This window comes from Tamandua tetradactyla, chromosome 7 (assembly GCF_023851605.1).
Source record: "Tamandua tetradactyla isolate mTamTet1 chromosome 7, mTamTet1.pri, whole genome shotgun sequence".
Taxonomy (NCBI): domain Eukaryota; kingdom Metazoa; phylum Chordata; class Mammalia; order Pilosa; family Myrmecophagidae; genus Tamandua; species Tamandua tetradactyla.
Genome location: NC_135333.1, coordinates 51,701,126 through 51,713,288, shown reverse-complemented (window position 1 = coordinate 51,713,288; position 12,163 = coordinate 51,701,126). Strand labels below are relative to the sequence as shown.

The 12,163-nt window shown below is 37.3% G+C and overlaps 1 protein-coding gene and 1 non-coding gene across 6 annotated transcripts in view; both read right to left on the bottom strand.

Moving 5' to 3' along the window:
* Positions 1-457: 457 nt before the first annotated feature.
* The window catches only part of USP6NL (USP6 N-terminal like), a 261,997-nt gene continuing 250,291 nt past the window's right edge, over positions 458-12,163 (bottom strand). For 4 of the 5 annotated variants that reach the window (XM_077169438.1, XM_077169439.1, XM_077169442.1 and 1 more), the window contains one exon: positions 459-11,000. In XM_077169438.1, coding sequence (XP_077025553.1) covers positions 9,580-11,000 — 1,421 coding nt within the window. In that variant the 3' untranslated portion in view covers positions 459-9,579. Of the gene's footprint in view, positions 11,001-12,163 lie in introns of all 5 variants that reach the window. The other variant, XM_077169441.1, reaches the window with a different exon arrangement.
* On the bottom strand, positions 658-848 carry LOC143643083 (U2 spliceosomal RNA). Its single transcript, XR_013156124.1, has one exon. It is a non-coding gene; the product is annotated as a U2 spliceosomal RNA (small nuclear RNA).

Sequence of the window (12,163 nt, the reverse complement as noted above, 5' to 3'; positions counted from 1 at the left end):
ACAGCAATGGAAAGAACAAGATTGTTTAGGTGAAAGGAGTAAACTTTAGAGCCCCCTCCATGGAGGATGTATTAGTTAGGGTTCTCTAGAGAAACAGAATCAACAGGGAACACTTGCAAATATAAAATTTATGAAAGTGTCTCACGTGACTGCAGGAACGCAGAGTCCAAAATCCACAGGGCAGGCTGCGAAGCCGATGACTCCAATGGATGGCCTGGATGAACTCCACAGGAGAGGCTCACCAGCCAAAGCAGGAATGCAACCTGTCTCCTCTGAGTCCTCCTTAAAAGGCTTCCCATGATTGCATTTAGCATCACTAATTGCAGAAGACACTCCCCTTTGGCTGATTACAAATGGAATCAGCTGTGGATGTAGCTGACGTGATCATGACCTAATCCTATGAAATGTCCTCATTGCAACAGACAGGCCAGCGCTTGCCCAATCAGATGAACAGGTACCACAACTTGGCCAAGTTGACACCTGTCCCTAACCATGACAGAGGACTAACGTCTACTGAATTCCAACCCAAACCTAGCCATGGTTAAAATACAGATGGGAGACCCAAGTTGGGGGAGTCTATGTTCTGTGCCTTTGCCCTCTCCTTTTTCTTTCTTTTTTTTTTTTTTTTGACTTTTTATACATTTATTATTCCCCCGAGGCGGGTGCACCATTCCTGGAAGTACTGCAATACCAGGTCAATGCGTGGAGTGGATGGAGCATGCTCCTATTCCACCTCCTAACTCCAAAAATCCATTTAATATATTGTCCTCGGATAGAGGATCTATCAGATATTTAACAGATAAGAACAGATACTACACTTGATCTTAGCCAAAAGGCTGAAAAGCGATTTCTCCTTTTTAACTGGGACACCATTATGCCCCTCCTGACCTACCTGACTTATTTCAACGTGGCTATTTCTCATGACACTGGTCCCTGGCAATCAGTTCTAAAATCTTCATTGTTCATCCTGGAAGGCCCTCAAAGTCTCCTTGATAGCCCGTGCTCCTCAAGCCCTTGGTGAGCAACCCATCCCAACCCTGCCCAGGACCTTTAACACAGTTAACACCTGCTTCAAGGCTGGTCCAAGGTGAAGCCGGAAGCTGGAAGGTGAGCCATGGCTAAGAGAATAGTGCTCTTTTTCACTTAGCAATAAATCTGACATCTTTTGTGGCAGTATATGTAAAGCCACTTACATATTTTAAAAGGCTGAACAATATTCTTTTCTATAATGTAACTTATCTTCTATCGATGGACTTTAGGTTATTTCCAATTTTTTTCTCTAATACCAACCAAGGCCAACAAACATTCTTTTGCTTGTATATTTTTGCACTTGTCTTTCTGTGAGGCAGAGCCCTAGAACTAGTACGACTGGACCAAAAACAAAACATTTTAATTTTTATACTGGAAAAGTGGTATCTTTTTGGAACTAATTTTCCTCTCATCAAGAAGGCATGAACATTCCTTTTGCCAATTTTCTTTGCCAATCATTGTTTCCATTTCAATTTCTTTCATTAATGGGGACGTAGAACATGTTTAATAATTTTTTTACTATGTCATTCTTTACCCAAGTTTCTTTTGAAGTGCTTTTATAACTGACAACAGGGGGGGAAATTTTTAAATATGAATATTGGCCCTTTCACTATCTAAACTGTTTATTGAGCTTCTATGCTCCAGGCCCTGGAGTACATGTACATAATTTCAATTAATCCTCAAAACAGCCTTGCAGTGAAGGCCTGAATCCTTCTCTTTTACACGTGAACGTGAGACTGAGGTCCAGCAAGTTTAGTGGAAAAGCTGAGATTCATGCCCTGGTTTGTCATCAAGCCTCCATTGGACGATTTAAAGAAAAATTCCTTAGTATAATTTTAAAGTAGTTTCCTAGTAGTGAAAGAATATTACTTTAGAATAATAGACCACTTTTATTCTATTATACAGGCAATAGAACATCATAGACGTAATAGAGCATGAGAGCTAGGATAGTGAAATATGGGTGGAAAGAGAATGACATCTCCTTTCCTTCTTTATAGGTCAAAACCCTTTTTGCTTGTTAACCAAGATAGCCATTCACAGCTTCTCATGAAGAATTTAAAGCCTAAGGCTCTGATTTCTTGTCCTATATTTCTATACAACTGCATTACCATGGAACGATTTAGGTTATATAGGGTAGATTATAGAATCACGGGCTCCTTAACTTAAAAACAAAACAAAGCCTCCCTGTGCCCCACACCCAGATCCTGAATTGGCCTGGATGCCAGTATTTTTGAAGCTCCCCAAGCTATGGTTGAAACCCAGTCTTTCATCATCTCGACTCTCCCTTCTGGCTTTCTTGCCCACGTTTTAGAGCTGAGGAAAGTGAGGCCCAGAAAGGGAATGACTTGCCCAAGGTCAGATTACTAACGGGTGCCCCAACTACACTGCAGATTTGATGGCCGCTATACAACGCTACCAAGTGGACAAGCATGTGTGGACTCTTGCCATCCTCTTCAGAGAGAACCAATGGCATCAGCTCCACAAAAACAAGGTCTATGTCCTTCTTCTAGAACTTAGCACAGTGATGGCATGTGGTGATTACAGGTAGTGTTACTAATTGTAATTGTGCAATGACACTACCGAATACTTCTAGGAATTAACTCATTTAATGTTCATGACTCAGAAATACTACAAACTTCATCTTATAGTTGAGAAAACAGACGAGCATATGTTCCACAAGGAAGGGGTTCTGCTGTCTTATTATGCCATTCTATCACCAAGACCTAGAACAGTATTGAGCCCACATAGGGAACCAAAGTTCAACCCCAAACCTGGTGTCCTCCATGTCTCTAAGTTCTCAATCACTGGGTGCTCAAACATTTGTGGAATCAGTCAATGTTTTGTCCCTCTGAGTCCATTTCCTCTGCTACCTCTTAAATGTCAGTGACTCCCAGGCTCTACTCTTCCTTGGCTTGCTCATTTTCACCCTAAACAGTTCTCCCTGGGAAAGTGCAGCCACTCTCCTGACTTTAGCCACCTCCTGCATGCTGATGAGTCTCAAACCTCTTTTGGGAATAGCCAACTGCTTGACAGACACCTCAACCTACCAGTCTACCTGTCCGAATGGAAATCGTTTTCTCACTAACCTTAAATCTGCTCCTTCACTGAATTCTTTGTTGTCTCATTACCACACTACCACCCAACCTGGTAACTGGAAAAATCCCATCTTGACCCCTTCTCTCCCTTCAACAGTAAGGCATGATGTTTAAGAAAACAATTCCATTCCCAAAAGCACCAAGAATAATAAAATACTTAGGAAATAACATTATTAACAAAAGAAGTACAGGATTACAAACATTATGAAAGGAAATTTGAAAAGATCCAAATAGAGACATTCTATGTTCATGGATTGGAAGACTCAATATTGTTACAATGGCAGTCTTCTCAAATTGATCTATAGATGCCATACAATCCCTAGCAAAACTTCAGCAGGTTTTTTTTTTTTTTTTTTACAGAAACTAGAAAGCTGATCCTAAAATTTACATAGAAATGCAAAATACCCAGAAGAGTGAAAGCAGTTTGAAAAAGAAGTTGGAGGACTCTCACTTCTTAATTTCAAAATGCACTATAAAGCTACAGTACTGAAGACAGTTTGGTGCTGGTACTAGGACAGACATAGATCCATGGAACAGAGTCGAGCCCAAAAATGAGTTCTCTGTGGCAGGGCAACTAACTGCTGACAGAGGTGCCCAGGCAATCCAGCAGGGGAAAGGTCAATCTCTCACCACATAGTTTTGGGACACTGATACCCACATAAATCTAGATCCTTCATCACACCATATACAAAAATTAGTTCAAAATGGTTCATAGATCCAGATGTAATAACTAAAACTATAAAAGTTCTAGGATAAAACATAGGAGAAAATCTTTGTGACCTTGGATTAGGCAAACAGTTATAATACTAAGGGCATGATTCATGGAAGAGAAATACACTGGTAAGTTGGACCTCGTTAAAATTAAAAACTTCAAAGATACTATGAAGAAACTGAGAAGACAGGTCCAAAGACTGGGAGAAAATATTTTCAAATTATGTACCTCATACAGCACTTGTGCCCAGAATATAAAAATAACTCCTACTATTCAATAATAAGATGATAAACTCCAATTACAAAAATGGGCAAAAGATTTGAATACATATTTCACCAAAGATAGAATATCAAGTATTGGCTCTGATGTGTAGAAACCCTCATATGGTGCTGGCAGAAATGTAAAATGATGCAGCCATTTTGAAAAACAATTTGGCAGGTTCTTAAATAGTTAAATGTATCATATAATCCAGCAGTACCACTCCTAACGAAATAAAAACTTATGTTCACATAAAGAAGTATATGTGAATATTCAAAGAAGCATGAGTCTTAATAGTCCTAAAGTGAAACAGTACAAACATTTATCAACCGGTGAATGAATTAAAAAAAATGTGAAAAAAGTATAAAACGGAATACTATTCAGCAACAAAGAATGAAAACAACATGCTACTACCTGGATGGACCTTAAAAACATTATGTGAAGTGAAAGAAGACAGACACAAAGGCCACATATTAAATGAGTCCATTTATATGAAATGTCCAGAAAAGGTAAATCAATAGAGAAAGGTAGATTAGTGACTTTCTGAGGCTAAGGGTGGCATGGGATTGATGCAAATGGGCACAAGAAATGTTCTAACATTGGGTGTTTTGATGGTTGCACACCTATGTAAATTTACTAAAAGATCACTGAATGTACAGTTAAAAAGGGTTAATTTGAATGTACAGTTAAAAAGGGTTAATTTTATGGTAGGTAAATTATACCCCCAAGGAGGACAGTGGGGAAGCACAGACCCTGGATTCAGAATACTTGGTTTCAAGCCCTGGCTCTATCTCTTATTAGCTGTGCCTTTTTCATCTGTAAATGGGATTAAAATAGTATCTACTTACTTCATAGGGTTATTATGAGGATTAAATGAGTTAGTACAGGAAAAACCCTTAGCATGGACCAGAAACACGCTAAAACACTCAGTTATTTTTTTCTTATGATGATTACATTCAGCCAATTATCAAGCCTTGCTAATTTTATTTACTAAATAGTTCTCAAATGAATCACCTCTTCTTCAGAACTTCTTCCCTCCCTGATTTAAACTCTGCACCACCTTCTATAGAGAACATTTGCAACAGTATCCTGTTTTCCCAACTACCTCCAGCCTTTGGCCTCACATCCAGCCTCCACAGTCCTGCGGGACTGCACATGAAATATAACCAATGCAAAACCCGCCTCCAGGGTCATGTTCGATGGCACACAGACCGTCCATGTCCTGTTCTAATCCCCAACCCATGCACATAAAAAAGGCAATTCCTCCCCTCCCCCCACACTATACAATTGCTCATACCATTCCTTCTGGAGAAATGTTCCTTTCTCCCTCCTTCCTCTTTGCCCACTAACCCTTTCAAGCTCAGCAGAAGCACTGGCTTCCCCACCAAAATACCCTGGTACTCTTGGGCTAGATGTGCCATTTGGCCCTTCTGTTCCTGTAACAACAGCCTTTGCATATGTTCAACATTGCATTGCAACACAGATTATAAAACATGTCTCCTTCCTTGAAACATGAATCTAGCAGTCTCTGGCACACCTAGTACAATATAGATGCTCAATAAAATGTTGACTGGTCAACTGAAGGACCAGACTAATCAGCAGTTTCTCCGTTCCTCACATACTGAAAACCCACTTACACTTACAAACAGCATAGTTTAGGCCTTTTGAAGCATTTCACTTAAAGAAAATGAGACTGTGGTTGTCTAGGAATATGGAAATCTCAATATGGCTCTACGGAGGATTATTGTAGGTAGCAAATGAGATAAAAATTCAGGGACATGCTATCTTTAATTTGAATCAATTGATATACTATCCATGACATCAAGTAGTTCATCAAAATTGATTGACATGGCTAGCAAGGTTAATCTTTTCAGTAAATTTTTTCCAACTTTCTTGTATCAAATTTTCTCAACTACTAAACTATGATCTGTTAAGAATTTTGAGACAGTTCATAGTAGGAATGTGGTAAAACAATCACTTGAGGGTGTTTTGTTTTGTTTTAAAGAGCCTAAATGACCTCTAAATTAAGGGGAAGAATTACAATGATCTGATATCTGGGTTCCATCCCAGAGATTCTGATTTAAGTAGCCTGGGTTAGAACTTGGGCAGAGGAATTTTTTATGAGTTCCCCAGCCAATTCTAAACAGCAATAAGGATTGAGACCCACAGTTGCGACACATTAAATTCCTTCCATTGTTTCTCAGTTTTCACATCTATAAGACAGTGGTAGTTATGCTTAGATATAGAGAGAATTGAAAATCCTTCTAAAAAATGAAATTCATCAATAAATGCTAAATGGAATCCTTTCTCCTATTTTAAATACCTCGAGTTTGACTTAATAAAGCCACCTTTTCAATAAACATTAATGTCTATATTGGACAGATATTTAAAATCCATTGAGAGAACTTAATCTTAATAACCACAATTGAATCATACTGAAATTAATGTGCGGTTCAAAAAGATAATTAAGAATAATAGTATTTCTAGAAGATTAAGCTGAAGGTACTCTGTGAATAAATCCCATTTGTGTAACATGGCATGTTTTTCTCTAATCGTGAAAGTGAAAAGAAAAGGGATCTTAGTAAATATTGAGTAGGTAGTGATTTACCTTGAAAATCTATGGTAAAGTCACATTGAGTATGACATGAAATTTACTATTAGGATCATCTTAAAATGGAAAATTAAACAGTCAAACCCTAGAAACATCTATTTTCCTTCTGAATTTCCTTCCTAAATAGCCTATTAAATCCCTCTATAGTCCTTCAAGAAATATTCTATCTTAGATACTTTGATATCTGATTTTACATACATTTCTCAGTTTTAAAAGCTGCCCATTAAAAAAAAATCCTAATAACAACATAAGCACCTGAAAGAGTCCAAGTTTTAAAACCCTTCTGAGAGTCTAACTTTTCAAACTAAATTAAAAAAAAACAAAACTACATATCAAAGTTCTTGTGTTAAATAAACTGTCAGGAAAAGACTTAATGGCAAAATATTCACACCTCGTATATGCAGTTACAAGGTAAAATCCTTCACGCCATGAAAATCCTTACCAGATATGTTTCATGAACATATTTTGACCCACTTTACCAATATTATTTTACCTGTCAATTATTAAATAAATTTGAGATAAAATCATGTGGTGGCAAAATAATTTTGAATTTAGTTTTCTCGCTCAAAAAACAAAGAGAACTATATTTTATAAGGGGGAAGAATGGAAACAATCCCTTATTGTTATTTACAATGCTACGCTAAATAAAATCAAGGAAAGAGGATATTTATCTAAATATAGTATTACTCGAAATTAATAAAGCATATGACACAGCACTGAGATATACTCTAAAATAATGTAGATGAACACTGTGCAGGTTTTCACTTAATTAGAAGAGAATTAGCCCGAGAAGCATAATAGCACAGTACTTTTGCTGTAAGAAAAAAAAATGCACATAAAGACACAAAACAAATTATACTTATTACTTTTAGCATGTTAAGAACAATCACATAAAAAAATGCAGATTAAAAAATGTCATAGACGACATAAGAAAATAGTGTGTGTGTGCATATATATATATATTCTGCAGATATATATATATATATAAATCTACAGTATTTACCACTGTTGATATATATGTATATGTTTGGGAGAAGTTCAGGTGCTGCTATCATAAACTAAATTGTACAGCTTTGTTTATTACAAATCACAGAATCATGGTTTAAAAATTGGAATTAATATCCTCAGCTACAGTTTTATATACATGTATTACTAAGCTTCAACATGATCAAAATCAAGGGCCCAGTGATCATAATCTTAAAGTTTGTTTGAGCGTCAGTGTAGTGCTTAGCTGCTAATAGACTGCATTTCTTTTGCCATTTAATAACATCATTACCAAGTTGATTAAAATTACATTAGACTCATTATATACATAAAAAATATTGTCACATTCACTAACTAAACAAATGCTACTTTCTTTTTAAAAGACATACTTCTGTACCTGTAAGTCTAAAGACTCAATTTGCAACAAGAAAAGCCCTCAACAATGGGCTTTCTACTCTCTAGTATTCAAATAGGAGCAAAGGAATGTTGGAAAAAAGTCCTCCAATTAAAGTCACAGTTTCTTGGATACCCAAAACTTTTTGTCAGTGTTTTGGTAAGTGTAGTGTAATAGAATATTTTTAATTCAATTGAATATTAGTAATTGTTTACCATGAGCCTGATTTTTTTTCACTGAAAAAGAAAGATTTTCAGAAAGTATGAAAGACATTAATTTCTTTAAAATACTAAAATCTTAGATTCCTATTAATAATTAGGTAAATAACTTTTTACTATTTCACAATGATAATTTAATGGCTGGGTAAGTGCAGCAATAGGCACTGACTACTTTCTTTAAGGGAAGAAGGTGTAAATGACCCCTGGGGCCCTTTGTGGTGAGACCCTACAAAAAAGTAAGGGGCACAGGAAGAAGTAACCACATTGTTACCCCTGCTTTCAAATGACTTTCAAAGGGGTTTATTTTTCTGGCCCTTGTGGAATGCTTGTACCTTTTCCTCCTGACTGCTGCTGGGCAGCCAGAGGGCAGCACTACCTCTGCACCTGGCATGGAAGGTTCTGCTTTGAGCTTGACAATTTTCACAGAATAGACAAATTCTCACAGCAATACAGAACTCAGGGCACAGAAGTGCTACTCTGATCTCAGGGCAAACTGAATCAAGCCCTGCATTGTGGGCCATAAACTTACTTTAACTGCCCTGATTTTTAAGCACCATTAAGTGGGTAGCTTTTCCCTTCAACATTTTTAATTGTCAAATTGAAAGAAAATGGCAGCAGTTGAAGGAGAACAATGAGCACTCTGTGTGATGGTGAATTAATAAGACCAGGGCAAACCCTTTAGTCAGTTTAGGAACTGGGATAAAAATATGGGGTGGGAGTGGGGGAACTGGACTAAAAGACATGTTGAGGAAAAGAATCATAACAAGTTATTGCATGGATCTAGATTAAAAGTAGTTTTTAAAAAACATTTCTTTAGTTCTGTATTCAAATTAAAATGCAGACATCTATGGTTATCTATTGAAAGACAGATAAACTGCATACAGTCTTAAAATATCTATTCTGAACAGTTTTTCAGTGCTTTGTAACATTACTCAAAATAGAAGGGGCCAATAGAATAAAAATGTTCAGGTTTCGGAAAAGCTCTATATGAAATTGAGTAATGAACTGTTATTGTGTGTGCATCCCTAAAAGCTATTGCTATGTTTCCCAGTTAAATTCTTTCTAATAGGTTCAGGGATGATGCATTTTAAAATGCTAATCGTAAGCAGCATCTACATGGAATGAAAATATGTCCATATATTCTTATTATTAACATACATTAGAATTGTGCCAGTTGTTTACAATCGTATAAAATACTGCTTTGGCAATTATAAACATAGCAATGTAGGAGTTACTTGTTTTCTCTACTCTTGTCTCTAGTAAGTATAGACAAATTCTCACAGCAATACTGACTCTTGAATGGAAAGTCCATCCCGATTTCTGCAGTGATATACTGGAGGTGATGGCCCTGAATATTGATACCGAGATGAACTGGCATCTTCTAAATCTGGCGATATTCTACACCGCACTGGACTATCCACTGAAACTGCTGGGAGTTTATGGTCCTGAAAGGTCACATGTTGAAAGGCTGGATATTTTGGTAAGTTGCTTAAGTGGCTACGGTTACCATCTTGATACCAGGATTGCCCATGCACTTCAGGTTTGTATGTGTAACTAACTTCTGACCATTTTCTATTGTCTGGCAAGTAATCCACTGGAGGAAGAACAAATTTTCCATTCTTCGGCGACCCTGAGTTGCCAGAATATCTCCCAACACTAATGTCAACAGGAAGAACTTCTATTCGATTAGATGGTAGTACAAGCGGTACTGGGCGGCTGTAGGATTTCTCTGGAGATGTGTTTATTGACAGAGCAGAACCAAATGGTCTCCGAGAAGGACTCAGCTGTGCCCCTCGACTGGAGTGTGGCAGCATGAAACTGCTGTTAGTCCCCGGGTCGTGCCTCTGGGAGTTCTCATGGTAAGTGGGGGGTTCACTGTAGGAGGGTGGGGGTGCCATTCCAGGATTTTCCTCCTCTAACTGAGAGGGGTATCTTGGGTAACCTGGAGGCTGAGCCTTAAAAGTAAAATGGTTTGATACTTTTGATGGACTAGTGCCCGGCTCTGCCTGTTTTCTTGGACTATCGGCGTGCACCATGTTCCTTGGGCTTTGCAAGTAAGCCCTTTCAAGCGCCTCTTCAACAGCAGCGCCATGTTCACTTTCAGCCCCAGGGACATTATCATACTGCGAGGCATTGGATCCCCGCTTTCCTTCATCTGCATCCAGGACCTTCATCTTTTGCCTTATATTTGATACTCGAGGATCAGTTGAACTTGGAATAGTGATTTTAACTGTGGGGTTCACTGGTCTACTTTTGTTTTCAATGGCATATTTTGCAGTTTTTTCCATAGTTGAACTATCTGAAGGTTTATTCCATTTAGGCACAAATTCCTTTCTGATATTTGAAGTAGCATTGCTATTTTGGTTAGCAGCTGCATTATTATATTGCTTGGAATTGTCTAGTGGTGTTGATGGAAGTTTCCTTTGAAAGTCAACCTCACCTTTAAGCTTTTTAATATCCTCATCCTCTGATTTCCGTCTCAGCTGCCTCACTTTTTCTGGGGTGCCAATCCTACTCTGATGGTGAGGGGAGTGTTCATGCTTCCGGTGAGGGGAGGGGCCACTTTCTCTCTTGCTGCCTGTGTAGGGACTTGACCTGCCAACACTTCTTTGTCCATTGCTCAGGTGCTGAATGCCAGTAGACTGCCTTTCAGGTGGAAGCTGCCCCAAAGGTTTCTTCGGATATTCATCCTCTTTACCTGACGGGAAAGATAAATTCACAAGTAAAATAAATACATGAGTAACAGTACCCAATAAAATAAAGGCAATATAAGAAATTAATAGCCACAGACTTTTCACAAGTGCACTAACACACATACTCATACATACACATATGCCATAGAATTTTAGTAGCTGAAGGTAAGGGTTTTTCAGAGACTGGTAACTAAAACACCAAAAAATCAAAACATTAGGCAATGTGCAGGTGGGAATATTTTGTAACCTTATGACATATGATTTTTATTTTTGTTAAAGCATATTATTGTTACAGCCTTTTTCAATGACATTCTCATTTCTATTCCTAAACCTATGTATCAGTAGTTGAGCATATTAATACATTATTTTCAATTTAACCTACCTCAACTAAAATGGTTTTAAAAGTTCAGTAAAAAATTCCCTGTCAGCTTCACACAGGTCTGCCAAATTTAAAAATCAAGTGATGACCAATTGTGATCTCAAGGTTGTCCTAAATTAGCTTATTTTCTTACGTGCCTTCCACAGTACATTTCCATGATAAAAAGAAATAGTGCTTTTCATTTTAAAGTTAAATATTCTAAAAGGATACTACTTTAAATGTCAATAATAATAATAAAAGAATGAAAACGATATTAGATAAATTTTGTATTTCAAATAACTGTCAATAGAAAATTCATGAGGAATTAGGGAAAGGTCCAATAAATTGGCCAGTTAGGAAACAATGTTTAAAAATTATCCATTACAATATGCTTATCCAACAAATATCATCTTGAAAAAGCGATAGACTTCACTTGCAAATAATATAATAGTTTAAGATGCATGTCTTTCATATGTTAATTATAAAATAATACATCCTCAAGTTTTTCTTTGTTTGTGTGTATGTGGGGTGGGGGGCACGGCAGAATAAGGAAGAACGGGGAGGGGGGGGAGAATAAGGAGAATAATGCTTCCAGGAGAATTCAATAATATTTGTGCTAGACCAATTCAGTGTTTTTTCCTTTTTTTACACATTGTAAAAATTATATCTTAATATAATTGTCTTCAAGAATCCAGGCTAGTGGAACATAGCTCAACAGTTTCAGGTACTTCCCTCCAGCCACTCCAATACACCATAAACTAAAAAAAGGATATCTATATAATACATAAAAATAACCTCCAGGATTATCTC